Source organism: Oncorhynchus keta, chromosome 12 (genome assembly GCF_023373465.1).
Source record: "Oncorhynchus keta strain PuntledgeMale-10-30-2019 chromosome 12, Oket_V2, whole genome shotgun sequence".
NCBI lineage: Eukaryota > Metazoa > Chordata > Actinopteri > Salmoniformes > Salmonidae > Oncorhynchus > Oncorhynchus keta.
This window is the reverse complement of record NC_068432.1, coordinates 6711732-6738545: the sequence shown is the minus strand read 5'-3', so window position 1 is coordinate 6738545 and position 26814 is coordinate 6711732. Positions and strand designations below refer to the sequence as shown.

The following is a 26814-nucleotide window of genomic DNA, read 5'->3' as shown; positions in this document are numbered from 1 at the left end:
AAACCATTATAAATGTGCTTTAATGCACTCATTGTGCATTATGTGGAAGGTTTTTATTTTCATTAATATTACCAATTATTCCTTTGATGTTCTGAGCCACGCCTGTCTTTGTCTCTGTCTCAGGGAGGATGCTGAGGCTCCCAAGGCCAAACTGGTAAAGCCCAACTCTCTCTCCTCGTCCCACTCTGGCAGCTCCCGCTCAGGCACCTCCTCCACTCAATCCATGGTTCACAGCAGCGCTCCCCGGGGGCCGCACGCCCGCCTGCCCGCCGTGGCCACCCTTAAGGAGAACGGCCAGCCCCCCAGCTTCCTCCAACAGCCCCCCGCCTACACACAAGTGGTTCCCAAAACCCCAGAGCCCCGCACGGCCCCGGCCAAGCCCAGCCCTCCCCCCAAACTGGGCCCCAGGAACCTGGCCCGCATGGGGGCCACGCCGGTCATGATCCCTGCCCAGACCAAGGCCTTCCAGACTGTGTAGAGGGAAGGGAGGGACAAAGGAGTGGACTTAGACAGACAGAAACAAGAAGCACCCGTACACAGCTGACAGCAACCCCCAGCCTGCCCCCAGAGACCCTGTGAAAATCAGCTATACCATAAAGTAAAACTCCCTGTTACTCATAGCTCATAGTCGCCATCTAAAAGTATAATTGAGAGCATTCTTATGAAGGCAAGATTTTCTTAAGAAGAGCCCCCCCCTCTCCTGTACAAGCAATACAGAGCCACATCTCACGTTCATATTCCCTTCCTGTGACGACAGAACTTTCGTTGTATTTTTGTCTGATTTTGCTAACGCGGGCAGTGATGTGTATCATACTCTGAGGTGGCAGGAACAGGGGGAGGACGATTTTAGTAGATTTTAGGTCTTTTTAAACCGAATTGACAGAGTTATGAAAGTGGGAGGATTATGGACAGAGGGAGGGCATTAGAGCAAACAGAGGACTAGCAAAGAACAAACAAAGGAGAAACACAGGCTGCATAGCTCCCCAGAGAACAGGCCAGGGTGTCTGGGTGTCTCACGCCACCTGCTTCCGACCAGATCAAACGAGACAAAATAAAAAATAAAAAACAGACAGGGAAAGTAAACAGCTCTCCAAACACCTGTTTTCCCGGGCTTGCCTAGGCACCACCCCTGCCAAACTCTCAGACCGAGCCACACCGAGCAATCAACATCTCTGAGGCTGCTTTGGTGGCAATCCACACCTCCATGTATCCCTGGATTCCCACCAAGGCCAGCAGGCATGGTGATTGGCTCAGAGGAGGGAGGGAAGCGCCAATCGATCGCCAAACCAATGAGAGTGGATGAAAGTCTGCTGCTGATGCCAGAGTGATGGTTTCCTGTAACTGTACAAAGATGATATAGCTTAAGTAAAAGTAAGTAAGTAAGAGACTCCACATAGACACGTCACCTGTCACCCTATATACCTGTACACGGGTCACCAACATGAACATATCTGTATTGATTTCCCCTGCTTCCGTTTTCTGTATATCCAGCACTATGCACTTAACAAGTCTGGACATATGTAGCGTTATCTTCCCATGTTCATGAACAGTGTCATATAAACCCATAGGAATATATGACATATAATCAATCCCCTATGGTCATCATAAGGGGTTATTCATGGCTGTGATATGTATTGCTGTGGAGAATAGTTTATTTCATTTATCTCAGATTCCTCAGAATGTTTAAGGATTGTTAATAAATGGATGCGCATAAGCCCTATCGATAAAGTGCCACTGTCGATGTTTGATGAAATGTGTTTTTTTTTGTTTGTGTTGTGTAAATAGCATGTCCGTTAATCCGGTTGAATGAACAAACTAATGAATGTGTTGATATATCTTGCAGTATATAAAGTCATTGGATCAATCCTTCTTATTTTTCAATGAAGAGCAGAGGTTTGCAGTAATAAGTTGAATCCCCTGCAGTTGCAACTGTGTATGGAGCTGAAAACATGATATATATGTTCTGTATTATTGGAAAATGAACAAAGGGCCATTACACATCATGATATATGTGTTGATTCAGCACCTTGTAATTATAGAAGAACGGTATTTATGATCCTGAAGAGTGCCTTTTTTAATTGAATACATTACAGAAAAGTATTATTCACAAAACATTAAGGAATACAGCTTCACCGTTTTGAATGGTTAACCCTACGGTACGGTACATCTGAGATTTGATTCTATTCAAGCTGATGAGGAATGAAAAGGACAATTGCTTTGAGTGATTTTCTTGAGCCATGTAGTCATACTAGTTTCAGCCAAACTCAAATCATTCTATCAAAGTCTCTTCATGGTGGCCAAACACAGAATTTAAACTCAAACTCAATAAAATGTCCCGGCTGAAAGTTGGATTATGCCCTATCCTTCTCTCTGATTTAATTGTCAACTTTTGCCTGAGCTCTCCTCAGATCCAAAGGCGTCACTTTTGCATAGCAATATTCTTGTCTGCCAGCACGTTGGTCCTTCAGCATTATGACTGCTTCCTCCCAGATAGACAGACACCCCTTATTTTGGTTCCCTCGCAATACAGTTCATGTGATGGATGAGATGTCAGGAGGTATTTGAATTGAATGATGCTGTGGCGCCCTCCAGGATAAACCAGCACACTCATCTTAGATCACCCAGGAGGGAGCGGGCTCTACTCACCCCACAGTGCAGAGGGCATAAGAGTGCACTCACCCTTTGGCCTCTGAAATGGTTGGATCCAGGACAGGGGTACTCAGGAGTCTACACTCCTTGAAAATACATTACAAGTTAACCTGGCTTTGGTTCATGCCTGGTTGAAATCCACCAGATTCACCTTTAGTATTATTATTCTTCTTTATAACGTCACTCCAGTAGGGAAGGTGAAATGATCTCCTGAATCGTGGGCAGTTCCAAGAGCGAAAAGAAATCAGCAACTTTGTCTCAGTGAGTCTCTTGAGTACTTCTAGCTTGCCCAGTGCTGTTTAAAAAGCTCATTTAAACCAGGAGACGGATGAGTGGCAAGATGAGAGGATGACACGTGAGTGAGAGCTCCTTATTAGTGATTACCCATCACAACCCTCTTCGAATTTCCCATAATACTGCTGAAAGCCAATATAGAGAGGCCTATTGGCTGATTGAATGCAGCTTTTATGGCCGTTTGATGGGGTGTGATACGTACCGGGAATGATTTTCCAGTTATCCGGGTGGCTCTTTACCTGGTTTCCTAGCTACCTTTCGCTGCCCATCTGATTCAGCCGTGGCGGAGCGCTCTGCGTCCTGAATCATTAAGATTTCCACCCTTTTTCATTGGAACATCTTTCATGGCAGACAGGAGGAATGGAAAGACTGTCTGCTCCAAACCATGCTGGGAATTGGAATAACGTGAACCACAGGCATTACATTGCCTTTTCACCACGTGCCGACTCCCAAAGGACATTACCCTCGTTTAGCTAGTACAAAACGTGCATCTTGATGTCATTCATTGGTGTCTGTCTCCTCTGAAGACCTCCACTATCGGTTGAGTGATGGGACATCTCTGTTAGAAACCAACCACTGTAACGTTAAAGGGAGAAAGAACCCATCCAAAGCTGAAAAACGATGGATATGCATGTCACTGATACTTAACTAGAGAAAGAACAAAACGGTATTTTTGCCTCAATAAATATATAAATAATCATTTTAAAACAAATACTATGACTGTAAATAAGGAAGGTTTTTATCATTTTTTTTATTTCTTTGTTTGGGTTAAGTATTCAATCTGAAGTACTTTGCACTTTCTTAATGTCCCCTCTGTTTGTGTTTTACTTGCATTAAGTCCTTTTAACACACCGACACTGTTAGAAGGACAACATGTTTTCTCTCACTCTATTTTCTTTAATTGACAATGCCATGCAGTTACTTTGAGTTGTGGTAAACCAAAAAGGCCATATATATATACCTCCCTCTCGAGTGAAAATGGTATATTTGTACAATATCTGAATAAGTACTGTTTTGGTTTGTAATAAAGCATTTGATGAAGAGCCACTTGGTTTGATTGTCCTATACTTCAGATATGCAGACACACATATCGGTTTCCTGAACACATTAAGCTATTTCAATGGAGGTTTTCTACTGTCCATGCTTTTTAGTCTAGGACATAATTGGTGTCTGGGAAACTGGCCGTAAAGTATAGAAATACACGTACTAGTGCCTGGAGTTGATCTAGCCTAGCTGTTAAGGTTGAAGCTTGTCGCTGTCTAACCCCAAAAGATCCTAAAAATACATCAAATGTAAAAAAAGAGGACATAGACAAGTTCCCCTTGACATCTCAGATCATTCTACAATTTGACCCCTGGGGTTTCTCAGACACAAACAATATCCACAGAGCCAATCAGAATACAGACCATTCCATCTCAACATTTGATGGGGCAGTGAAGGGCATATTAGACGGCTGACCATAAAGTTGCTGTGTGAAACACCAGATGGGGTCTGCGTGCTGTTGTGCCCTTGAGCTCAGCTCTTCAACGGAGTGGGCTCGCAAACAATGTCCATCTGTACAATGTCCCTCCAGATTAGGGTGTCTACAAGCAAAGTCATAAATAACCATTATAATCATGGAAACTGCTGGACAGTGAGACAGCTGACCTTCTAATTGATCGAACGAGGATAGTGAATTTGCTGTGACTCTGCAGCAACACACAAGAAAAACAACCAACCAACCAACCACTGTCCTTTGGATTCCCCATCTGTTTGTTTATTTGGCAATGACACTGGAGACTACTGCCAAAATATTGGAAACACCAACATAAAGTGTCTTAATAGGGTGTTGGGCCACCACGAGCCGCCAGAACAGCTTCAATGCTCCTTGGCGTAGATTCTACAAGTGTTTGTAACTCAATTGCAGGGTTGCGATACCATTCTTCCATGGGAAATTCCATCATTTGGTATTTTGTTGATACTGGTGGAAAACGCTGTCTCAGCGTTCCAGAATCACCCATAACTGTTCAATTGGGTTGAATTCTGGTGACAGAGAGAGAGAGACACACACACACTTTAAATCCCCTACATTCCTTTGAGACATCTCTTCCAAAGTCACTGAGATCTCTTTTTCTAGCCATGGTAGCCAAAATAATGGGCAACTCTGTATTTTTATACATGACCCTAAGCATGAAGGGATGTTAATTGCTTAAGAAATTTAGGAGCCACACCTGTGTGGAATCACCTGCATTCAATTTACTTTGTATCCCTCATTTCCTCAAGGTTTTTGTTTGTTTTGGCAGTTACATGTACATATACTAGTAATACATGCAGAAACATTCTCTGGCCAACTAGAGCGCTCATTTTACAATAAGAAGGGCAATGAGGCACTCTAGTGGTAAAATATAGCCATTTCATTACACTGTGAGTGATACTGTTCTAAAACCTCTCCTCAGGGAACCTCAGTCATTGATCTATTCCAGAGCTAGCACACCTGGGGTGTATTCATTATAAGTAAGGTATTTATTAACACATTATGTCCTATTGCTTTTAGCCGGGCATTTTGTTTCCATCGGTGACGATTTGTAAACCTCACTGTCTGACCTTGGAAACAAAGTTTCACTTTTGAAATGGAATCTCGCCTTTGTACAGAGAATGCTGTGCACGTACATACACGTTTCTGATCCAGGCAAAACCATGCAATATTATTATCATGGATAGTAATATCTTATTAAATGTCAATTGAAAAGCTATGAAAACAGATGGAAATTGTGAGAACACATTAGCCAGCCTGCATAGCAACCGTTTTTGTTAGCCATATCAACCAAGGTATTTGTGAGAACACATTAGCCAGCCTGCATAGCAACCGTTTTTGTTAGCCATATCAACCAAGGTATTTGCACAGATGTGTTTATATATTTTTTTTTTGTCAGGTTTTTGTCCTCAGATGGAATAATTAAATAGTATACATTTACTTATCAAAATAGTTGCAGAACGCATCACAAGTCTATGCAAATTCAGTGAAAGTGCAGCTTTTGTGATTGGAGAATGAAAACTATATGCGTTGGCCCACAATTGGCCCAGTGTCGTCTGGGTTAGGGGAGGGTTTGGCCGGCGGGATGTTCTTGTCTCATCGTCCCCTAGCGACTCCTGTGGCGGGCCAGGCGCAATGCACACTGACACGGTCGCCAGGTGTACAGTGTTTCTGCCGACACATTGGTGCGGCTGGCTTCCAGGTTAAGCGGGCAGTGCGGCTTGGCTGGGTTGTGGTCCCCCCCATAAAACCGGGGACCAAGAACAACCCCGGAACACCATACCAGTCACAGAAACAAATTGACCCAGCCTCTGCGTCCCAAATTGATGAGGGGGTTACGTGTTCACACTTCCACTTGCCCCAGCCAACCTCATCCTCCCCAGACCTCAGCAGCCTTTACACACTCATTTAACAATAAGTAGGGCAATGAGGCACTCTAGTGGTAAAATATAGCCATTTCATTGCACTGTGAGTGACACTGTTCTAAAACCTCTCCTCAGGTACCCTCAGCCATTGATCTATTCCAGAGCTAGCACACCTGGGGTGTATTCATTACATCTTTCGATGGGAACCATTTACAGTTTTAGAACCAAATGGAAGCAAACAGAGCAAGCAGAACGAAACAGGACCTACCTGAATTTGTCCAATAGAAACTTGTTTTCGTTGCAAAACGTTTTGCCTTTTGGAGTAAACTGTTTCTGTTGCAAATGTTTTGCAACAGAATCACCATAATGAATTAACCCCAGATTCAACTTGTCAACTAATCATCAATTGCTTGATTAAGTGAGTCAGGTGAGATAGTTTCCCGAGTAGAACTATGAGAACCATTTATAGAGATAACAATTGTTTTGAATGCTTTTACAATGAACCTCATCAAATGTGTTTTGAAGACAAATGTAATGAAGACTCTAAGACTGGCCCTGAGCTAGCTCAGAACAATTATATATTGCAATCTTCAGTTGGCTCCTTTTTCCTTTATTAAAATAGCTGTGTTAGGGGGCCTCCCGGGTGGCGCAGTGGTCAAGGGTACTGCCACCAGAGACTCTGGGTTTGAGCCCAGGCTCTGTCGCAGCCGGCCGCGACCGGGAGGTCCATGGGGCGACGCACAATTGGCCTAGCGTCGTCCGGTTTAGGCAGGGTTTGGCCGGCAGGGATGTCCTTGTCTCATTGCGCACTAGCGACTCCTGTGGCGGGCTGGGCACAGTGCACGCTTACCAGGTCGCCAGGTGCACGGTGTTTCCTCCGACACATTGGTGCGGCTGGCTTCCGGGTTGGATGCGCGCTGTGTTAAGAATCAGTGAGGCTTGGTTGGGTTATGTTTCGGAGGACGCATGGCTTTCGACCTTCGTCTTTCCCGAGCCCGTATGGCAGTTGTAGCGATGAGACAAGATAGTAACTACCACGAAATTGGGTAGTGCCAGACGTGTCCCCCTGCTTAAGCCAGTACATGTCCAGGCCTGTCTGAAGTTTGCTAGAGAGCATTTGCATGATCCAGAAGAAGATTGGGAGAATGTCATATGGTCAGATGAAACCAAAATATAACTTTTTGGTAAAAACACAACTGTTTGGAGGAGAAAGAATGCTGAGTTGCATCCAACAACACAATTTCATTTTATCAATGGCAATTTGAATGCACAGAGATACCGTGATGAGATCATGAGGCCCATCCGCCATCACCTGGAACAATTTTAAATCCATGTAATGCATTTAATGTACATTTTACTGTATTTTATTAGCATTTAAGTATATGTGCTACATTTAAAATGATCTAAATTTAGACACTTTTTTTGTTCTTAGTATATTAGATAAAGAGCAAAACAAAAATACTTTTTTACATTTGACATGTACAGTGGGGCAAAAAAGTATTTAGTCAGCCACCAATTGTGAAGTTCTCCCGCTTAAAAAGATGAGGCCTGTAATTTTCATCATTGGTACATTTCAACTATGACAGACAAAATGAGGGAAAAAAATTCAGAAAATCACATTGTAGGATTTTTAATGAATTTATTTGCAAATTATGGTGGAAAATGAGTATTTGGTCACCTACAAACAAACAAGCAAGATTTCTGGCTCTCACAGACCTGTAACTTCTTCTTTAAGAGGCTCCTCTGTCCTCGACTCGTTACCTGTATTAATGGCACCTGTTTGAACTTGTTATCAGTATAAAAGACACCTGTCCACAACCTCAAACAGTCACACTTCAAACTCCACTATGGCCAAGACCAAAGAGCTGTCAAAGGACGCCAGAAACAAAATTGTAGACCTGCACCAGGCTGGGAAGACTGAATCTGCAATAGGTAAGCAGCTTGGTTTGAATACATCAACTGTGGGAGCAATTATTAGGAAATGGAAGACATACAAGACCACTGATAATCTCCCTTGATCTGGGGCTCCACGCAAGATCTCACTATGTGGGGTCAAAATGATCACAAGAACGGTGAGCAAAAATCCCAGAACCACACGGGGAGACCTAGTGAATGACCTGTAGAGAGCTGGGACCAAAGTAACACCTCTTTAAGGAATACCTATGATAGGATAAAGTAATCCTTCTCACCCCCCCTTAAAAGATTTAGATGCACTATTGTAAAGTGGCTGTTCCACTGGATGTCATAAGGTGAATGCACCAATTTGTAAGTCGCTCTGGATAAGAGCGTCTGCTAAATGACTTAAATGTAATGTAATGTAACAAAGCCTACCATCAGTAACACACTACGCCGCCAGGGACTCCAATCCTGCAGTGCCAGACGTGTCCCCCTGCTTAAGCCAGTACATGTCCAGGCCTGTCTGAAGTTTGCTAGAGAGCATTTGCATGATCCAGAAGAAGATTGGGAGAATGTCATATGGTCAGATGAAACCAAAATATAACTTTTTGGTAAAAACACAACTGTTTGGAGGAGAAAGAATGCTGAGTTGCATCCAAAGAACACCATACCTACTGTGAAGCATGGGGGTGGAAACATCATGGTTTGGGGCTGTTTTTCTGCAAAGGGACCAGGACGACTGATCCGTGTAGGAAAGGATGAGGAAAGAATGAATGGGGCTATGTATCGTGAGATTTTGAGTGAAAACCTCCTTCCATCAGCAAGGGCATTGAAGATGAAACGTGGCTGGGTCTTTCAGCATGACAATGATCCCAAACACACTGCCCGGGCAACGAAGGAGTTGCTTCGTAAGAAGCATTTCAAGGTCCTGGAGTGGCCTAACCAGTCTCCAGATCTCAAACCCATAGAAAATCTTTGGAGGGAGTTGAAAGTCTGTGTTGCCCAGCAACAGCCCCAAAACATCACTGCTCTAGAGGAGATCTGCATGGAGGAATGGGCCAAAATACCAGCAACAGTGTGTGAAAACCTTGTGAAGACTTACAGAAAACGTTTGACCTCTGTCATTGCCAAAAAAGGGTATAGAACAAAGTATTGAGATAAACTTTTGTTATTGACCAAATACTTATTTTCCACCATAATTTGCAAATAAATTCATTAAAAATCCTACAATGTGATTTTCTGGATTTTTTTTCTCATTTTGTCTGTCATAGTTGAAGTGTACCTATGATGAAAATTACAGGCCTCTCTCATCTTTTTAAGTGGGAGAACTTGCACAATTGGTGGCTGACTAAATAACAATTAATTTAAAGTATACTTTTAATAAGTGTAGTATATTTATAGTATAATACAACAGTGAAAAACTATGAATTTAAAGTACACCTTTAATATGTGTATTGAAGTGTAATGATATTATATTTAAAGTACAGTATGCTTAAGATATACTAGAAGAGTGCATCTCATATTTGAAGTATATTATTATAATTTTTGGTATATTTAAGTATACTTTAGTATACTTGTAATATATTAAAATGTACTTTTTTTCCGGCTTGGGTATGCATATCTATTCCCAGTCATGTTAAATCCATAGATTAGGTCCTAATTAATTTAGTTCAATTGAACTGTAACTCAGTAAAATGTTGCATTAATATTTTTGTTCAGCGTACAATAGCTAAATTATTTAGACAATAAAAACGTTTGGCTGGGTGGCAAATGGGCCGAATCAAGCGCTGATTGAGCAATGTCTGTTTGATGAGCTGAGCTGGGGATCCCTCCTTTCAGCAGCCAAGGCAAAGTGGGATAGACCATTTAAACGCCAGGTTCTACAGAGGGTAGTGCGTAAGGCCCCGTACATCACAGGGGCTTAACTTCCTCCATCCAGGACGTCTATCCCAGGCGGTGTCAGAGGAAAGCTCTGACAACTGTCAAAGACTCCAGACACCCAAGTCATAGACTTTTCTCTCTGCTACCGCACGGCAAGTGGTACCGGAGCATGTCTGGGACCAAAAGGCTCCTTAACTGCTTCTACCCCAAAACCATGACTGCTGAACAGTTAGTCAAATGGCTACCCGGAGTATTTGCATTGACCCCCTTATTTTATTATTAATTATTATAATGTTTTGCACTGACACTCTTGCACAGGCTCGATGTACACTCACTGGACTCTATCCACACAATCACACATACTACACTGACACTCCAACACACACGCACGCATGGACACAGATACAAAACACATACACACACATGCATATTGACGCCACACACACATACAGTGCATTCGGAAAGTATTCTTTTTCCAAAAATGTTTACGTTACAGCCTTATTCTAAAATGGATACAATCTGTGAGAATTCTTGTTTTTTTTCATGAAACATTCGACCAACACTTTACATGTTTGCATTTATATTTTTGTTCAGGATAATTACAAATAATTTGTAGACTGCAAATTGACCTCAAGAAGCTAAAACATAATAATGTTCAACTTTGCTTACATTTATATACGATCACATCTCGCTATTATTATATGTGAGAATACTTACGAACAGATTTCTGAACTTATAATCACTTGCAACTGAATTCCTGGTGTTTTTACAGTATTTTATGTCCAACTCCAAAAATGTTTAACTTGTTTTTATTTTTTTGCTCAGAAGGCTTGGGGGGACAAATTAAAACTGTCCAAGACACATCACCTTTTTTTCAAACGGTACCAAAATGTGAATGGTTCATTCCACTGTCACTCCAAAATTCTCCTCTAATAGAGTTGAATGGCAGAGGCCTTCTGTCCAGCTTCTGAAGACCTAGCCAATGGCTGGCTGAGCTAGCCTGTTTTTTCTACCCAGTCCTGCCATTCTCTTCAGTATTAACCTTTCTCTTTCCAAAACAAACTGAAGAGATGAAATCAGAAGATCATAAAAATATTGAAAATATAAAATTGAAACGAAATGTAATAAAAAAAAATAATGCTATAGCTAGCATTGGAAGCTAGGCTATCTGTTAGCTAACCCTCTACTAGCATAAGCCTTGACACAAAAATATGAAGGTGAAGATCATTATTTAATTAGATGACAGACTTGCTTAGAAATGTAAGATCATGATCCTCCTTAGAATTTCGATTAGTGCAGTTAAATCCTGAACAAGCCATGTTTGCCTGAAGAACAAACACAGGAAAGTGGCTCAATCTGAGATCATAAAAATAGCTGTGCTGGTTTTATTATCAGCTTGTAGGGAGGGAGGAGACTGGAACATCTTTCCTGTGGAGTGCAATGACCATATAAGGTACATTATCTTCTCGACACAGTATTGTGACGTCAAAACCAGCTGCCAGTAGCAACTCAATTATTCTGTGTGTGATTTTAAACTAATGGTTCAAGGACGAACATCTGGTGAAATAGACAAAATTATTGGTACATGAATGTGTTGGATTTTTTTATATCCACGAATATTGACTACGAAGATCACCATTCTCCCCACCCCCCATTTTTACACTGCTGCTACGCTCTGCATTGTCACTTTACCTCTACCTACATGTACATATTGCCTCAATTACCTCGGCTAACCGGTTCCCCCGCACATTGACTCTTTACCGGAACCACCTGAATATAGCCTCGCTACAGTTATTTTATTTCAATTTTGATTAAAAAAATTCTTAAAACTGCATAGTTGGTTAAGGGCTTGTAAGTATTTCACTGTGAGGTCTACACCTTTGTATTCGGCCCATGTGACAAATTCAATTTTATTTGATTTTACTATGATGGGGGGATCCTGTTTTCTGGAAACAATTGCCTGCAGTACCGTGGTCGGCCTTGAAATCCTCATTCCTTCCATTTCTCTCTGTCACATGGTTATTTCTTATGACTGAAATATCCTTGTGTTGCATGCTACATTACAACAGTCATTTGTAGGCATACTATCATGCCTTATGTTTATACATCTCCTTACCGTGCATGTAGAGTTTGTATACTATTACTATGGCGTATATTATTGTGTATTGCTCTGCATGGATCCTAATGATTGTTTACTCGTTGTTACTCGTTGTTTACCGCGTTTGTGTGTGTATACGTGTATGTGTGATGACAAACTGTATAGCAATGGGCCTAACTGGACAACGCTGTTCCGCGGAGGGCAGAGTGTCTGCGGGTTTTCACTTCACCCTTGTACTTGATTGATGAATTAAGGTGACTAATTCGTAAGGAACTCCTCTCACCTGGTTGTCTAGGTCTTAACTGAAAGGAAAAAAGAAAATCTTGCAGACACTCTGTCCTCTGTGGAATAAGTTTCACATCCCTACACAGAGCGGCCTAGCTCCCTAGCAGATAAAGACAACTCCAGAATGGACAGTCCACCACAACAAGGTCTGCACCCCCCTCAGCCAGCGCCTCGACTAGTCATAGTTACTCCAGTTGTGGAGCAACATTCAGCCGCTACCATGGGACCTGTTCTGGTTGCCGTTGGGTAGTCATCCTCTCTTCCCAGTGGGGACTCCCTGGTGGTTGAGGCAGACGCTCCGGTTACCAAGGTTGAACTGTCTGCTAGCCTGTAACCTTCAGCCACAAAGACTCCACATGCTCTTCCTCAGGAGCCGCTCCCTGGCCCAAAGGCTGCGGTGGATTTTTGCTCACTCCTAGGATGAAGCCACAGCCTGCAGCTACTGCAGAGGTCAAGTACAGCCCAGACGTTGGAGTCCCTCCAGTCACAGCCTGGTGGGATCAACCCAGTCTTTCATGGTCAGCCTGCGGCCACAAGGATTCAGCCTTCTCCTGCTGTCCTGGCCCCATCAGCTCACCTCTGATCACTACTTTGTTTCCTTTTCTGTCTCCCTTTCCTCCAACCCTAACCACTCAGCTTCGACCCAGATGTTCATGCACAGTAGCAATCTTCGCTCTCTCTCTCTCCCACTACTCTCTCCTCTTCTATCTTATCATCTCTCCCTTCTGCTAAATCCTTCTCCATCCTGTCTCCTGATTCTGCCTCTTCGACCCTACTCTCCTTCCTTTCCGCATTCTATGACTCGCACTATACCCTTTCTTCCCAGCCGCTCGGCCCTCCCCTCCACTCCTGCTCCATGGCTGGGTGACTAATTTCAAGCTTACAGAACAGAGCTGAGTGAAAATGGAGGAAAACTAAACTTCTGGAGGATCTATCATCCCTTCACTCCCTCCTCTCTACCGTATCTTCCTCTGTATCTGCTGCCAAAGCCACTTTCTACCACTCTAAATGTCAAGCCTCAGCCTCTAACCCTAGGAAACTACTTTCCACCTTCTCCTCCCTACTTAACCCTCCACCCCTCCACCTTCCTCTCTGTGGGCAACTTTGTCAACCACTTTGAAAAAAAGGTTGACGACATCCGCTACTCATTCACTCAGCCTACTGAGTCCATCGGTCTCCCTCCCACAGAACTACACTACGCCCTGACCTCATTATCCCGTCTCTCTCCAGATTGCATCCTGCAACTAGTGAGGTATGGCAGCCCGTCAACCTGTCCGCTCGACCCCATCCCCATCCCCTCCTCCCGTCTCCAGACCATCTCTGCAGACTTTCTCCCATTCCTCACTTCACTCATCAACGTATCCCTGACCACTGGCTGTGGACCCTCTGACTTTAAAATGGCCCAAGTTGCTCCCCTACTCAAGAAACCAACACTCGACTCATCTGACGTCAAAAACTTTAGACCTGTATTTATTTTCTTTCCAAAACACTTTAGCGTTCTGTCTCTGATCATCTTTCTCGTTATCTCTCTCAGAACGATCTTCTTGACCCTTAACCAGGACAGGCACTCAACCGAGACGGCTCTTCTCTGTGTCACGGAGGCTGACCGTACTGCCAAAGCTGACTCTCCTCTGTTCTCCAGGATCCCAGACCCCATGACCCAAAGCCCTGACTCCTGTACATCCATCCCTGTACCCATTTCGAATGCCTTGATGGCCTCCTCTTTGTTATCTGTGCCCCTTTACAGATATCACCCCATCAAACAACTGTAATCTGAGGACCCTTTTAAGCAGCGACAGAGTAACGCTTGGCCCTAACCACTGGTCCATAATTGCTGGCCATCAGGGAGGGTAGCGGTTGTTCTAGCTCAGGTTCAAGGAGACCTTTCCACTGATGAACCTACCCCGGAGACGGTTCTTTAGCCACTGAAGATCTTTGGCCGGGTCCTCTACTGACTGCACCTGGTTGGACAAGGCTGGCTTCCTCCACTCGCATTCCACATCCATACAGCCGATTTTATGAACTGCCAAAATAGGCTGCATGGCTACACTTATGAGCTCCATGGAGATAGAGAATGTGGTATAGAATCCCCTGGTCACCTATAGAGACCTGCCAAGAGGAAGGATGTTAAGTGCCACATGCCTTTCAATGCATGACAACTTTGAAAACCTTGAAATACATTTGTTTTAAGAAATGTGCTATATAAGAGCACTTATAGTGTTCTTCTCCCCTTTTAATGCTCTTATGCTCATCCTTGAAAGATGCCATAAGGTCGGAAATAGAGAAGTTGCTTGATATTGGCGGGATCTGGAACACACGTCGATCCAGAGCATACACGTCGATCCAGAGCACCCCACACAGTATGCAGGCCATGGAAGAAATGGGACCATTTCAGCTTCCAGTAATTGTGTACCTATCGTTGCGACATTGGGCCATGCATTATCATGCTGAAACATGAGGTGATTGATGGCAGTGGATGAATGGCACGAAAATGGCCCTCACGATCTCTTCACGGTATCTCTGTGAATTCAAATTGTCATCGATAAAATGCAATTGTGTTCATTGTCTGTAGCCTATGCCTGCCCATACATTAAGCCAATGCCACCATGGGGCATTCTGTTCACAACGTTGACATCAGAAAACCCCTCGCCCACACAACGCCATACACTTGGTCTGCTGTTGTGAGGCCAGTTGAACGTACTGCCAAGTTCTCTAAAACGATGTTGGAGGCGGCTTTCGGTAAAGAAATTAACATTCAATTATATGGAAGAAACTTTATTCCACTGCGCCACCCAGGAGGCCCCTAGGAATTTGTAGTCTTGCGAAGGTCTTCTCTGTTGCTAGCAAGAGAGTAAATTGAGGCAAATATATTGATATAACTCACCTTGTCTGAGAGAGAATTACACGGTTAAGTCTACACCAAACACATACTTAGTTTGAAGTGTTTGTAAAATTCACCATGTGAAATATTTACGGTGAAAAAAACGATTGGAACCATTTCCGTGTTTGACCGCTCAATTTTATGGGTATTATGACACATCCACTGTGCCAGACTATTGTTCTTGGATGTGGTTGAGGTGAAGCCAACTCCAAACTGGCTTCCCTTAACACTTTTTTGGGGGTGAGCCAGGACCATTCAGAGTTTAGCTCAATGCTGATTGGCTATTATTTTATACTTTTTTTTATCAAGGGAGGCCAGAAGCTTGCTGGCTGCCCTTGAATTCAATGCTACAGGCGGCAACAATGTCATGCTCTTTTTGACCAGACAGCATCAGATAGATGGCCTACACATACAGTGACAGAGGGGAGCTGTTTCGCTCGCTGGGATGCTTTCTCTGGTGAGGTATATTCAGCCGCTTGCGAATTGAAGGACAATTATATTTTTGTTTCTTGGTAGGCCTACATTTTTCGGGGAAGCCGGGCATCCCTTGGCATCCAAGGAATACACGCCACTGAAATTAGGGGAATTTCCCCCATATTATCAAATTTCATTCTATTTTGGGGCAAAACAGGCTATTGGCAAAAAAAGTCTAAAAGCCTACATTTGGAATCTTTTGAGTGTAAAAACATTAATTTTGAAAAACATAAGGGGTAGGACTATCATTTTTATGTTTTATAGCCAGACTCTGGACTCAAACTTTCTCTTCCGATGGCGCTGGGGCCGGTGCCTGTGAAGCACCCCATCCGTGTCACGTCAACCCACTCCACCCCCAGTGAAGTGCAGCGCCTTTCCTCTAACGCTACTCTGTCCCGTGCCCCTCGCTGTCGGAGAATAGGCCAACCTATCGATACAGGGAGGAGGGCAGGCAAAAACAGAACATTTCACCCGGCGCAACCTCTAACAACGCTTGTAGACCCCCATTTTAACAACCGTACGAAGTGCAGCGTCGCATTTATTGTGTAGCAATAAACCAACCAAATGGCTTTTGCAAATCACAGTCATTTGATCCCCGAGCTGAAGCTGGAAGAGACTGAGGACGAATATTTCCAGAGGAGCATTAGTCTGGGGCACCTGCAGCAACTACAACAACGAAGCAAGCCGCCGTCACCGACTCCGTCGAATTCGAGAGGACACAGGTAGGACACAGAAGAGAAGACTGTCTTCCTTCACTTCGCTCAAACGAAAAACGAGATGGTGGTACACGAAAAAAAGTGCTCATTCATAGCCTAAAACATTCCGTGATGTTTGAGTGAAACATATGCTTCATATTTTGATGTGTATAAAACTAGTGGCATCAATGGATGAGACCGACTGTAAAAGATAGTTTTGTAAACAGAAGAAGCATGCATTCAGAAGACGGAATGCAGCGTTGTGAATAATGGAAAATACCATGGTAGTACAATGGAAAAACGACCATGGTACTTTTTTTTCGGTCGCTACCATAGCAGCAAAATACCATGGTATTTTCCTGCCATGATAGTGACCAATTTTTTATTTTTTTTTAAATTGTACTAAAATGCTACATTTTTGTAGGGGTCTTGTTAATTTCAAACTTCAATTCCAAGCACTACAACACCAAGTCTAGTCAGTCCAACTCTGTGACATTGCAGATAGATCTGTCCCCGTCTCTAAAACAGCTCTATTTCAGCATTGGCCTGTAAATAAACCTTAAACGTAGGCAGTTGTTTAAAGTACTTAGGTATAAATACTAGAAAGTACTACTGTACGTAAGTAGTTTTTTTGGTATCTGTATTTTACTTGACTATTTATATTTTTTGCCAACTTTTGCTATTACTTCCCTACATTCTGAAAATAATGTATTCTTTACTCCATACATTTTCCCTGACACCCAAAAGTACGCGCTACATTTCCACAGAAAAATTGTCCAATTCACACAATTATCAAGAGAACATCCATGGTCATCCCTACTACCTCTGATCTGGCAGACTGGGAGTGTTCCCCTGGATTTCTGTTTTGGAAATTCAATTTACTTTTGATATTTAAGTATATTTAAAACCAAATACTTCGTCTTTTACTCAAGTATTATTTTACTGGGTGACTTTCACTTTTACTTGAGTCATTTTCTATTAAGGTATCTTTACTTTTATTCAAGTACGACAATTGAGTACTTTTCCCACCACTGAACATGGGAAGGTAACCAGATAATGCAGTAATTAAAGCTACAATATGTAACATTTTGGGCAACCTGACCAAATGGACATAGAAATGTGAGTTATAGATCTGTCATTCAAATTGAAAGCAAGTCTAAGGCTTCCAAAAGATCTGTTCTATGTGCACTATTTCTATGCTTCCTGTTCTTAAGTTTAGTTTTTGCATCTTTTTCTTTCGGTTTTGTACACCAGCATCAACAGCTGAAAATAAATATTTTTGCTTATGGAAAATATATTTCACAGTGGTGTAGATGGTACAATGATTCTCTACACAATGAGTGCCTGTATTCTCACATAAACTGAAATTAGTCAAACCTACAATTTTAGCAACCAAGAAATGGAGGAGCGATTTCTGCATAGTACAGTATGTACACTTTACACCTCTCTTATTCAGAAACATTGTTTGTGTTGTCATTGCAGTCACATACAGTAAAAAGAACCAAACCAAACACAAGACAGAAGCAGTTAATGTAATGTATGTAATTGAAAATCATACGCAATATGAAACCAAAGCAGCAGGTCAATCAGTATTATACACATATTCAACACATTTTAGTGGCCAGTAAATATTTGCTAGATGTACAAAGTGATCACCAGGTTTGTTTAGCTTATCACCTCCATTCGTTCCCCTGACCAAGGATTTAAGATGGGGAGAGTTACGAGCATGAAGGGTAAGGTGCGTGGTTCAGCTCAGCACTGATGCCATGTCTCTATCCTCTGCTGTTTGTCCTTGGTCTGACAGGAGTAGGCCTTGTGCATGAATTCGTCTCACGATCAGGTCATTTTTATTAGTCTGAGCCTCTCCGTTATTTAATGTTCCCCAGCTGAGTGCCCTCTGAATTTTCTCTTTATAAAGCATCAAACTAAAATGGTGGTCATGTTTTGGTGCTGTTGATTGTATACTCATCAAGGTGAAGTGCTTGAGGAGGCAGCACAGTGTTGTTTTTTCCCCCAGTATTCCTTATGAACCATGCTATTCCCTTAAAGTATTTCCTTACATTGAAAGGACACATATGTAAAATATCTGAACTATACTTTTAACGTACCTTATCTACCTTTATTGAGTTAAAGCAAGAGCGAAAGTTGATGCTGTTGACCTGAAGTGACGGATGACGGATCAATCAGTCATTGATCTACCAGATATAGGACCAATCAAAGCTGATCAGGGTACACTCTGTTTTTAACAGCTATCACTGTTAATCAAGCCATTAAAACACTGTAGTACAGCTGCCAGATCCCTATCAAAGTTAAATCACTGCCAATATGCCCTCATATTAATTCAAGGCCTCCTGCCATGTCATTTGACTCCTGTGCAGATCAAAGCAATCTACACATTTCAGATCCACCAGCATGTCATGGGAAGTCAATGGGTCTTGGATGGGAAATGCAGGAAATTACTGATTTGTACCAAGTGGCAAAGCGAGATAGTGGCAGATCCCCTCTTTGGGTTGGAAAGGTTTAATTAAATGAAAAGAAAAGTGGGATGATTAAATGCTTTATCAAGGTCCTACCCATTCCTAAGAGGCCATAGAGGAGGACTCTGAAGCTTACTTACAGATTGCTTTCAGGTGGAATAAAGCTTGCCGCCCCGCCCTGACTCCTACAAAGCCTACATTAAAAACGATGAGATCGGACAATTTTTTTTTATTATTCATAATTCTAGTTGATATTCAGATGCATCGCAGCATGCATTATTAACAATACACTGGTATGAAGTTTTTTTGTGTGATGGATTTAAGAAATATTATGTTTAGGCAAAAGGCACTTCACTTTTAAGCGAAGCCTTTTTTTCAATGGGATTCTGATTGTACTTCTACTGTGGGGGAAATTATTTTTCAAATATACTTTTAATGCCAGAGCAGTGTCAAATGTGGGTATTGCATGTGTCTGATGGGACATCTCATTTAACGCGGAGGATAACTCTTTCACCATAGGCTAGTAATACACAAGTACATATCCCATGTATAAGCCATACAGGGCATCTCCATAAACTCTACGTCAACATTCAGATAGCATACCTTTCCTGCTCTACATTTGAATGGTCTAATATTATTAATATACTTCTCATAGTGGGTGGTGGTGGAGAGGTTTTTCTGTCTCTTGGCACTTTGTCAAGTGAACCTTGGCTGGAGGCCATGCATGAGATTGAGAGAGTACTGCTGCGCTCTGATTTGTGTGCTGCTGACACACGACCACACTCCTGACACTACTGGGCAGCTCAGGCACTGTGTGAGTTTGTGTTTGAGAGTGAATACATTGCTGTTGGACTGCGCAGAATCACTGATCTACAAATCACCTTGCATCCCAAATAACAACGCATTATGCGTTCAAGATTAGCAATTCTGCACCTCACCTTGCTCCAACTGATCCCCCTCAGACATGCTGACAGGCTAAATCCAAGGCCAGCTAGGCTTTTTCTCAACCCACTTGGGATTCTTCCTCAGAGGTGTGTCTGGTTCATAGTGCAGCATTGGTGGGCCAACTAGGGAGGGAGTAGGATAAAATTGCCCCTAGACACTGATCTGAGGAAAGTTGTGTGTTTACCCCCCGAATGGTTAAGGTTGTGGTTTGGGGAGAGTAAGCTGATCCTAGATCTGTGACTTTTAAATGGAGCATAGGTCAGTCTTGCATCCAGGCTCTAAAGCAGGGTTTCCCAAACTCAGTCCTGGGGCCCACCTGGTTGCACGTTTTGTTTTTTGCTCTAGCACTACACAGCTGATTAAAATAATAAAAACTTGATGATGAGTTGGTTATTTGAATCAGCTGTGTAGTTCTAGGGCAAAAAAAACAAACATGCACCCATGGGGGGCCCTAGGACTGAGTTTGGGAAACACTGCTCTAAAGCACCAGTGGAGTGACGTCATCGCAATCTTCATTGGACCATTTACAATAACTCAAGAAGTCTTTCTTATTGCAATTTTCTTTACAGATACTCAATATTTGGTTGTACAACAAAAGGACTGCAGGATTCTTTTTTCGCCAGGCTACAATTAAAAATGGACACTTCTGCACAATCTTGATCAGACCCATTTCAGTGGCAGACCTCTTTTTGTGTTAAACTCAGATTGTTTAGACTTGGCTTGAAGGAAAGCCTGCAGACATTCGCCTTCATGACAATAAACCTCATATGAATGCAAGTGTTACAGATGTGCATAAAATGCACTATTTTGTTGTGCTTATGAAAAGCCTAGCATAACAAATGCTCTATACACATTAGTGATTCATACCTCTCCAATTGTTCGAGGCGGACATTGTGGTGATTTTGTTTTTGAGAAGTTCTCTCACTGGGTTTTTAAAAAATAATAGTAAAAAGCATTTAATAAAATAGCCTTTAAATACAGCAGTGTAGGTCTAGTTCGGTAGAATATCTAACCGGTGAATGGTAGACTCAACACAGAATGCAGACGAGCTGAGCTGAAATGAATCCCAGATCACTTTTTCCATTTGGTAGGTCCAAACCCCATAGCCTACACACTGGTTGTGTTCGAAATGCCGGAGACACTGCAGGCTGTCTGCATCTCAGTTACATCATCGACTCCTTAGCCATTATCTGTGACCTCTAGGAAAAGACCGATAGTGCAGTAGCCAAGCTAGCTGCCAAAATTAGATGCGGATCTAGCATCCTTGGGAAAAGCAGCAGTGTAGGTAGGAGCCAATGGATAAATAAGGGTTCAGGTTGTTGTATCCAGCCCAGGCCTCTTGTTGGAATGTAATGTCGATATTATGTAACATTAGGACATGAAATCCCTAATGCAACACTCAGTATCCTGTTTTGCTCCATCTGCACAAACAGGACATGCATTATGTAATATATCTCTTTCCTTGTCTGTACTGTATCAGTAGCCATGCTGACTTAGAAGAAGAAAACACATGATGAATGAATACAATCTGTAAAAAGCGAGTGAGTAACCCGCCTCTACCATCCGTTCTATTGGCCAATGTGCAAACACTGGAGAATAAACTGGATGAGCTCCGTTTGAGACTATCCTACCAACAGGACATTAAAAACGATAAAATCTTATGTTTCACCGAGTCGTGGCTGAACGACGACAGGGATAATATACAGTTGGCTGGGTTTTCCGTTTTCCGGGACAGAACAGCTATGTCCATTAAGACGAGGGGTGGGGATATGTGTCTATTTGTCAGTAACAGCTGATGCGCGATGTCTAATATTAAGGTCGTCTCAAGGTATTGCTCGCCTGAGGTAGAGTACCTCATGATAAGCTCTAGACCACACTATCTACCAAGAGTTTTCATCTATGTAGTGTAGTGTAAAAGCAGGTGAGCTGGTTCTACTCTTTTTTTTTTTTTGGGGGGGGTGTTCTGGGGTTTTTGGTGGAAAACTGAGCATGTTGAGCATAACACGTTAACCTTGTTACCCATCAATAGACAAATAAAAATGTTTGTGTAGCTTTCATTCAATTGCCATTACGTGTTGCACACACTAATCTTCCATTCCTCCTGTCACAAGGGGATTTATGGCTGATTTAACCCAGTTACAGTCAACACTGTTACTTTGTTTGGCACTTAATAGGTAGTCTTTTTTTTGTTAACCTGTTGGGATGGTATTTGTTTCATTAGACCATTGTTGACATAGTCCCAAAATGTTTTGTTGTCAGCAATCATGTTTTCAAGATATGTAAAATGGGGAATTATACGGGAATTATTTATTTTCAAGCTACATATCTTGTTAACTTGATTGCTGACAGTTCCAAAATGTTTTGCTTATGTCAACAATAGACTAATGAAACAAATACTGAAATATAGTTTTGGGTGGAGTTTTCCTTCAACCTCTGATGTTCGCTCAAGACCACTAGATGGCAGACTTGGGTAGTACATAGAAGCTGGCTGTGCTATGGTATTCCCATGTGAAACACACTGCTCTGGGGTGTATTCATTAGTGCACACCGTAGTAAAACATGTTGTAATGAAAAAAGTTTTGCAACGAAAACTAGTGCTTCTTAATAGACAAATGCAGGTTAGTGTCTCCCCGTTTTGGCCCGTTTCCTTCCATTTGGTTCCTAATGAATTTACTGCCCTGTAGATTGTTTTCCACTAGCTGGGCCTAGATGAGAGATGCACCATAAGATTAGTGGTTGTCAATCAGAGCATAGGCGTGACATTGTGTGGGTGTGTTTGGTGTTGTGAGCTCGATAAATGGACTCGATCCTGTGTCGGAACAGACAGTGTCTTTGTCATACAGACTCGCGTCCATTATGTCCTCATAGTATCCAATACTGCCCCTTAGGGGAGTTTAATGGTTTACACAAAGCTTTCCCATGAACACTGCAACATTAAAGGAATAGTTCACTCAAAACATATGATAGAGCACATCCAGCACAGAGGAATAAAACAGACTATCTTGAAAACTTGACTGCTGACAGTGGACTAATGAACTAAAAATAATAATATATTGTTTTTGAGTGAATGATTCCTTTAAGTGTCACAGGACACATTTCCCTACACACACAGGGCACGTTCCTCTTGCCAGGAATTGCTGATGCGTGCCAGATCTTACAACGCCTGTATAGGTATTTTAAGTATCAGCTAACCACATATGTTATAGCAATCTGTTAGTCGATGTCAGTCGTTGGCGTGGCTAGCAACCATTAGTTGATGCATGCAACTGAGTAGGGGAACACGACCACAATCCGCCTCACGTTTCCCTACAAAAACGCCGAGCCTGCTCCATCCACTTCACGTTTTTATTTGACATTTTAGTCATTGATGTTCTAATCTAGAGCGACTTGCACACAGTTCAGACGCTACATTTATGGCCAGTTGAACTGAAAATAAATTAAGAGCGGGCTGGAACGGTTAAGAGCTTTGCTTGACGTACCGATTGGTTTCATGCAAACGCTGTCAACACTGCAGCAGACTTCCTCGTTGATTTTGGGTTTGAATTCGTACGTAACTACAAGGAGTCCTCCACCTGCGAATCCGAGGCCACGATTGTGCTTCAGTTGTGGGTGTGGTAGAGAGGCTACTTTAATTTGCATGCAGTTAAGATACTTTAGGTCATGTAGTGTATGTGGACACCTGCTCGTCTAACATCTCATTCCAAAATCATGGGCGTTAATATTGAGTTGGTAAATGCTTTCTAAATAGTGACAATCAAATTGCAAACAACTTACTTTAAGATTTGATTTCATCCTTCTTATAACTGTAAAATGCAGTACAATACTGGCACTATTTCATAACTGATGACAGAGAATGTTCTCCAAAACATCCACTGAGCGGCGCAGTGACACTTTTCAAATGTGTACAGACTCATTACAACTTAAGCTTAAAGCAAGAAGTGATTTTGTCCGTCTGTGTACAAGAAAAATAGGTCTTATTTCAAATCTATGAAACTATTTAGTATATTTTCATGTAGAGCTCTACATATGTAGGAATATATCACAGCGTGATGTAACCACAACAGTTGCATTCACAAGACTGTCACCTTTCATATGCCATAGGCTGGGCTCCGTTGTTCAGAGGAAGAGCAAATCAATTCTTTGTCTGGATCGGCCAGAAAATGGGATACGTGACTCCCTATGCAAATGTACAGTACGTTCTGAAACCTGACACTTCAAGTCAGCTCCTCTGAGAGAATGGAAGGGGAGAGCAGACAGATGGGGCTTTCCGGCACGATAAGGCACTGGAACCTACGGCGTTCACATAGCGCTTTGTACACCAAAATGTCTGTTGGAACTGGTCCAGAACAGCTCAAAGTCCCCCATATAGGGGACTTAACATATAAAGCCTTGTTCACAAATGCTCAAATCATTTTAGTTTTTCAAATCCGTTTTTGACTATAGACTGCCCAAACAGCAAGTTACAAGTGACCAAATCGGATTTGTGTGTGTCCACAGTAGAGGTCGACCGATTAATCCGAATGGCCGATTAATTAGGGCCGATTTCAGGTTTTCATAACAATCGGAAATCGGTATTTTTGGGCGTTGATTTGCCGACTGTTTATTTTTTAGCTAGCTAGCTAACTATGGCTAATTTAAAGTCACGTCAAAAAGTGCAGCCAGAATAACAGAAAAGTAGCTGCATTTGTTTAAGAATGCTTGAACGCGCACACACTCAATTCTTATTTACTGCGACTTGCATGCTTGTTGAGATTTCTGTTTGCGTTAAGCTGCGTTTCATGTCGATTTGTTCGTGGGGGGGCGCTAGTAATGTCTGCAGTTTTTCGGTTTGGCTATTTGTTTCAAGTATATTAGTCTATAAATAAATATCTTTGCCAAAATCCTTCATCGCTCCCATGTCTTTTTGACTAGTAGTTGTTCTGAAATGTTTATTGCTTGCCTACATTTTACTCCCCCCTCTATGTTTAATATAACACACAAAGGTAAGGACACACATTATTCATTTTGGTTGCCTATCCTGATGTGAAGTTTGTTCTATAGAAAGTATTTAGGCAATAAAATATCCTTGCTGGAATTATGCCATTCTGACAGGGGGGAGCTTTTTGGCACAACACCGGAAAATGTTCTAAACAATAGACATACATAGGCACATTCTGTTCAGAACAATACACCATGACATCAAACATAGTGATCATAGACGTTGACACTGTATATGAAACGAGTTTTAGCTTATACAAGTTTGTATGCAACTCCCACTGTGCGCCGGAATGCTTTGCCAACTCGAGGGAAATGGGATTTGTGCAAAATGCACTACTGCTTCTGAAAGATGAGTGCGTCCCAACCCCTGCCCCTCCAACGGCTATGTCCCAATCCCAACCCCTGCAGAACCTACACTGGCATCTCTCAACCTGGTGAGTGTGTTAGCAACCTAGCTTGCTAACTAGATAGCTAATCCAGCCACCATGCTTTTGCTATCTAGTTAACATTAACAATGAATATCTTCTTTAAACTCACTCAATGTGCTATGGGGTCTTGACCTGGCAAAGTGTAATGTGTGATCAAAGTGCATAAATATTTAGCTAAGCTAAATGATCTGCATCAACCGTGTTAATGTTTCCATGTTTCCACTGTAGAGACAGACTGGTTATATAAATTGCTGAAATCTGGATGCAAGCTAGCTAGCTAGCTAAGCAGTCTTTGCTACTCTGTAGATTCATAATGATTACACTATGAGCCAGCTCCATAGTAGCCACACGATTTACAATAGTCCATTTGAACTCTACTCACAATTTCTACATTCTAGATCACGTGTCAAACTCTTTCCACGGAGGTGCTGAGTGTCTGCGGATATCCGCTCCTCCATTGTACTTGATTAATGAACCGGCAGACACTAGGCCCTCCATGGAATGAGTTTGACTGCCCTGTTATAGATCATTACCAATAAATGTTCTGTTTCAGCCTAAAAGCACCGGAGAGATTGGGTGCCCAACCGAACCTTGCAGTCTGCAACCCACCTCTGTACAGGTTCATCTGAAGCCCTCTAGAAGAAGCAAGGATGAGTATCAGCTCTCTGTCGTAAGCAAGAGGCAGGCTATGATTTTGTTCTAAGGAAGTATTGTGAATGAGCTATTGATATGCACTAGTTGTATTTTATTTATCTTTCCATTGCAGCCTCTGAAAAATGTTTGCCTTTTCATTAAGATGATCATTGCCGTTATCAAAGGCCATTAGTACAATGTTTTTTGGAATCATTGCTGTGTTTCCCTCTAAACTGCATCTGGCAGCGATGCATTATAATGAAAATGCATCAAACTCCGATATGCCATCTTCTATCCAGAATACAAGCGGGGGGACTACACTGTGCTGACCTTGAAGAGACATCCAATTTACAGTGAGTTATTTTTTACACCAATGGTCATGACAAATGGCTTGTCAATGAAAAGAAAATGACTCCACTCTACTTTCTCACAACCCACTCTAGGCTATGTTGATACCCTCCAGCATCTGCTGTTTGGAGATGTTGTGGAAATGCCATAACCCTATCAGGAGCTGTTGGAGAAGGTGCCAGTTCTTGAATAACTCAATTCAAGAGACCTGACAAAAAGACACCAGTCACGCCAGACACCAGTCACGCTTCAGATTTCCCAGTGAATCATATGCAAGAAATGTGAATTTTTACTGTGTGTGTGTGTGTGGCAAGTAGCTCACACTAATATATGCATATACACAGTTTTCTTTCTCGGTGTCCAGATCAACCAACGATTATGGTGACTGCTCCAGAATTCCATCATCTGAAGCTGCTGATGGAGGTGGCAAGTACCAGGGTGTACAGTGCAAGGAGGAAAATGTGTCCATCATGAA

The 26814-nt window shown here is 42.3% G+C and overlaps 2 protein-coding genes across 3 annotated transcripts in view; both read left to right on the top strand.

The window, feature by feature from the left end:
- The window catches only part of LOC118390917 (CXADR-like membrane protein), a 135925-nt gene extending 131935 nt beyond the window's left edge, over window positions 1-3990 (top strand). For both annotated transcript variants that reach the window (XM_035781735.2, XM_035781732.2), the window contains exon 7: window positions 124-3990. In XM_035781735.2, the coding sequence (XP_035637628.1) occupies window positions 124-478 (355 nt within the window). In that variant the 3' untranslated portion in view covers window positions 479-3990. The remainder of the gene's footprint in view (window positions 1-123) is intronic.
- A 12162-nt stretch (window positions 3991-16152) lies between these two features.
- LOC118390916 (protein Aster-B-like) overlaps window positions 16153-26814 on the top strand; it is a 151661-nt gene continuing 140999 nt past the window's right edge. The window contains exon 1 of the mRNA XM_052457690.1: window positions 16153-16558. Coding sequence (XP_052313650.1) covers window positions 16401-16558 — 158 coding nt within the window. The 5' untranslated portion in view covers window positions 16153-16400. The remainder of the gene's footprint in view (window positions 16559-26814) is intronic.